The sequence below is a fragment of the Somniosus microcephalus genome, chromosome 28 (genome assembly GCF_052327205.1).
Source record: "Somniosus microcephalus isolate GS21.2 chromosome 28, FLI_Smic_1.0, whole genome shotgun sequence".
NCBI lineage: Eukaryota > Metazoa > Chordata > Chondrichthyes > Squaliformes > Somniosidae > Somniosus > Somniosus microcephalus.
The window spans coordinates 38,103,414-38,108,188 of record NC_141014.1 but is presented as its reverse complement, the minus strand read 5'-3'; the positions used below and the strand labels follow the sequence as shown (position 1 = coordinate 38,108,188).

The window sequence follows — 4,775 nt, the reverse complement described above, 5'->3', positions numbered from 1 at the left end:
ATTTGATTGAATTTTTCGAGGGGGTGACCAGGTGTGTGGATGAGGGTAGTGCAGTTGATGTAGTCTACATGGACTTCAGTAAGGCTTTTCACAAAGTCCCGCATGGGAGACCAGTCAAGAAGGTAAGAGCCCATGGGTAATTTGGCACATTGGATCCAAAATTGTCTTAGTGGCAGGAGGCAGAGGGTGATGGTCGAAGGTTGTTTTTGTGACTGGAAGACTGTCCAGTGGGGTACCGCAGGGATTGGAGCTCGGTCCCTTGCTGTAGTGTACGTTAATGATTTAGATATAAATGTAGGAGGTATGATCAGTAAGTTCGCAGATGACACGAAAATTGGTGAAGTGGTAAATAACGAGGAGGGAAGCCTCAGGCTACAGGACAATATAGACGGGTTGGTCAGATGGGCAGAACAGTGGCAAATGGAATTTAACCCTGAAACATGTGAGGTGATGCATTTTGGGAAGACTAACAAGGCAAGGGAATACACAATGAATGGTAGGACCCTAGGAAGGACAGAGAATCAGAGGGACCTTGGTGTGCATGTACATAGATCCCTGAAGGCAGCAGGACAGGTAGATAAGGTGGTTAAGATGGCATATGGGATACTTGCCTTCATTAGCCGAGGCATAGAATTTAAGAGCAGGGAGGTTATGATGGAGCTGTTAAAACGCTAGTTAGGCCACAACTGGAATACTGTGTGCAGTTCTGGTCGCCACACTATAGAAAGGATGTGATTGCATTGGCGAGGGTGCAGAGGAGATTCACCAGGATGTTACCTGGGCTGGAGCACTTCAGCTATGAAGAGAGATTGGTCAGGCTGGGGTTGTTTTCCTTAGAGCAGAGAAGGCTGAGGGGGGATCTGATTGAGGTGTACAAAATTATGAGGGGCATAGATAGGGTAGATAGAAAGGAACTTTTCCCCTTAGTAGAGGGGTCAATAACCAGGGGGCATAGTTTCAAGGTAAGGGGCAGGAGGTTTAGAGGGGTTTTGAGGAAAAACTTTTTCACCCAGAGGGTGGTTGGAATCTGGAGCTCACTGCCTGAAAGGGTGGTAGAGGCAGGAACCCTCACAACATTCAAGAAGCATTTAGATGAGCACTTGAAACGCCATAGCATACAAGGCTACGGACCAAGTGCTGGAAAATGGGATTAGAATAGACAGGGCTTGATGGCCGGCGCAGACACGATGGGCCGAAGGGCCTCTTTCTGTGCTGAGGGAGGTGGAACAGCATGTTTTCAGCTAAGAATGTACAGGAAGGAAGATTCAGAGGCGCAATGACTGTGACCCTATCTCCTCACGTGCCTAAATAGTAGCTAAAGTGTCTATGGACCGAAAATGCACAGATGATTTCATGCGCACTTGAGGAACATTGATAGTCTTGGAGAAACTCCTTTTCAGTAGGGCACTCATCTGAAATTTTGGACCATTGTTCTCTTGGTTTTGACTTCTCTGCTGCACCTCAAGTTCTCTTGCGCTGCACAGCGGGGTGTTGGACTTCACAGTGTTGCCAAACTTGGAATAATCAACCGAGTATCTTCCCTCTTCCTCGGTCACAACGGGCACGAACCTGCGGCCCCAGAGTATCTCCTCCGGCAAATAAGACGTCCTCGCTTGGGTAGTGATGCCTGTGGTCTCCACCACACCTTCAAGTAGGACCACCACCTCAAGGTCTTCTTGTTGGAGGCCAGATGCCGACAGACCGTAGAGCGGGCTATTCTTATCAATGGTGTGGCTTATGATGAGAGGAGAAACCAGGAAGATAGCATTGACGCCCACTGGATTCTCCACTTGGATGTCAATCTGAGCGATGGGGACCACTTCTCCTTCTTGGGTGGTGGTCTTCTTGACCAGTTGCATTTGTATGGTGGCACTGATAATCATGCTTTTTCTCAAGTCGCCCACCCGGAACATGAAGCACAATTTACCATTCCTCTGAGCAATTACTGCGTACTTGCTGAAAATGATGGTTTCCGCCCTTCGGTTTGCCTGGGCGGTCTTCATGAAGATGCAGCCCAGCATGACCGCATTGATGATGAGGCCCGATATGTTCTGGATGATCAGGACGGTGATGGCTAAGGGGCATTCCTCAGTCACCATTCTGCTTCCAAAGCCTATGGTCACCTGGACCTCAATGGAGAAAAGGAAGGCGGAGGTAAAAGAATTGATGCTGGTGATGCAGGGAACGACGCTGTCCGGCTTGGAGTCTAGGTCTCCATGGGAAAAGGCAATCAGCCACCAAAACATGGCAAACAGCATCCAACTGCACAGGAACGACATGGTGAAGATCACAAGCGTATAAGGCCACTTGAGGTCTACCAAGGTGGTGAAGACGTCTTGAAGGAAGCGTCCTTGCTCTCGGATGTTCTTGTGGGCCACGTTGCAGCCTCCATTTTTGGTGACGAAGCGAGCTTTCCTCGACTTGGCGCGGTAACGAGGCTGTGAGAGGTCGTCTTCCACCAGCCTGGTCAATAAGTACTCTTCCGGAATGATCCCCTTCCTTGCCAGCATTGTTCCTGCCTGTGGGACCACAGCGAACATGGACAAGGGTTAACCTCTTTACCGCCTTGCTCTATATTCTGGTTATTGGTTATCTCGATTTCAAAATTCTCATCCTGGTTTTCAAATCCCTCCGTGGCCTCCTCGCCCCCTCCCTATCTCTGTGGCCTCCTCGCCCCCCTCCCTATCTCTGTGATCTCCTCGCCCCCCTCCCTATCTCTGTGGCCTCCTCGCCCCCTCCCTATCTCTGTGGCCTCCTCGCCCCCCTCCCTATCTCTGTGATCTCCTCGCCCCCTCCCTATCTCTGTGATCTCCTCGCCCCCCTCCCTATCTCTGTGGCCTCCTCGCCCCCTCCCTATCTCTGTGATCTCCTCGCCCCCCTCCCTATCTCTGTGGCCTCCTCGCCCCCTCCCTATCTCTGTGGCCTCCTCGCCCCCCTCCCTATCTCCGTGGCCTCCTCGGCCCCCTCCCTATCTCTGTGGTCTCCTCGCCCCCTCCCTATCTCTGTGGCCTCCTCGCCCCCTCCCTATCTCTGTGGTCTCCTCGCCCCCTCCCTATCTCTGTGGTCTCCTCGCCCCCTCCCTATCTCTGTGGTCTCCTCGCCCCCTCCCTATCTCTGTGGCCTCCTCGCCCCCTCCCTATCTCTGTGGTCTCCTCGCCCCCTCCCTATCTCTGTGGCCTCCTCGCCCCCTCCCTATCTCTGTGGCCTCCTCGCCCCCTCCCTATCTCTGTGGTCTCCTCGCCCCCTCCCTATCTCTGTGGCCTCCTCGCCCCCTCCCTATCTCTGTGGCCTCCTCGCCCCCCTCCCTATCTCTGTGGCCTCCTTGCCCCCTCCCTATCTCTGTGGTCTCCTCGCCCCCTCCCTATCTCTGTGGCCTCCTCGCCCCCTCCCTATCTCTGTGGCCTCCTCGCCCCCTCCCTATCTCTGTGGTCTCCTCGCCCCCTCCCTATCTCTGTGGCCTCCTCGCCCCCTCCCTATCTCTGTGGCCTCCTCGCCCCCCTCCCTATCTCCGTGGCCTCCTCGCCCCCTCCCTATCTCTGTGGCCTCCTCGCCCCCCTCCCTATCTCTGTGGCCTCCTCGCCCCCCTCCCTATCTCCGTGGCCTCCTCGCCCCCTCCCTATCTCTGTGGCCTCCTCGCCCCCCTCCCTATCTCCGTGGCCTCCTCGCCCCCTCCCTATCTCTGTGGCCTCCTCGGCCCCTCCCTATCTCTGTGGCCTCCTCGCCCCCTCCCTATCTCTGTGGCCTCCTCGCCCCCCTCCCTATCTCTGTAATCTCCTTCAGCCCCACAACCCCTCGAGATATCTGCGCTCCTCTAATTCTGCCCTCTTGAGTATCCCTGATTATAATCGCTCCACCATTGACGGCCATGCCTTCAGCCGCCTAGGCCCCCAAGCTCTGGAATTCCCTCCCTAAAACTCTCCGCCACTCTACCTCTCTTGCCTCCTTTAAGACGCTCCTTAAAACCTCTTTGACCAAGCTTTTGGTCACCAGCCCTAATTTCTCCTTATGTGACTCGGTGTCAAAATTTTTGTCTTAAAATACTCCTGTGCAGCGCCTTGGGACGTTTTACTACTTTAAAGGCGCTATATAAATAGAAGTTGTTGTTGTTATTGGGCCATTTACAGCACCTCTGACAGTGCGGCGCTCCCTCAGTACTGCCCCTCAGACAGTGCAGCACTCCCTCAGAACTGCCCCTCCGACAGTGCAGCGCTCCCTCAGTACTACCCCTCCGACAGTGCGGCGCTCCCTCAGTACTGCCCCTCCGACAGTGCGGCGCTCCCTCAGTACTGCCCCTCCGACAGTGCGGCACTCCCTCAGTACCACCCCTCCGACAGTGCAGCACACCCTCAGTACTGCCCCTCCGACAGTGCAGTGCTCCCTCAGTACTACCCCTCCGACAGTGCGGCGCTCCCTCAGTACTGCCCCTCCGACAGCGCAGCGCTCCCTCAGTACTGCCCCTCTGACAGTGCGGCGCTCCCTCAGTACTGCCCCTCCGACAGTGCAGCACACCCTCAGTACTGCCCCTCAGACAGTGCGGCGCTCCCTCAGTACTGCCCCTCCAACAGTGCGGCGCTCCCTCAGTACTGCCCCTCTGACAGTGCAGCACACCCTCAGTACTGCCCCTCCGACAGCGCAGCGCTCCCTCAGTACTGCCCCTCTGACAGTGCGGCACTCCCTCAGTACCGCCCCTCCGACAGTGCAGCACACCCTCAGTACTGCCCCTCCGACAGTGCAGTGCTCCCTCAGTACTACCCCTCCGACAGTGCGGCGCTCCC

At 55.5% G+C, this 4,775-nt stretch overlaps 1 protein-coding gene across 1 annotated transcript; it reads right to left on the bottom strand.

The window, feature by feature from the left end:
- Positions 1-967: 967 nt before the first annotated feature.
- On the bottom strand, positions 968-2,510 carry LOC147099617 (ATP-sensitive inward rectifier potassium channel 11-like). The gene has a single exon (XM_085969334.1). The coding sequence runs from the start codon at positions 2,508-2,510 to the stop codon at positions 1,305-1,307; it is 1,206 nt and encodes a 401-aa protein (XP_085825460.1). The 3' UTR covers positions 968-1,304.
- Between the last annotated feature and the right edge of the window lie 2,265 nt (positions 2,511-4,775).

Coding starts and splice junctions, on each gene's coding strand:
- LOC147099617 (XM_085969334.1), bottom strand. CDS start 2,510: ATGCTGGCAAGGAAGGGGATCATTCCGGAAGAGTACTTATTGACCAGG.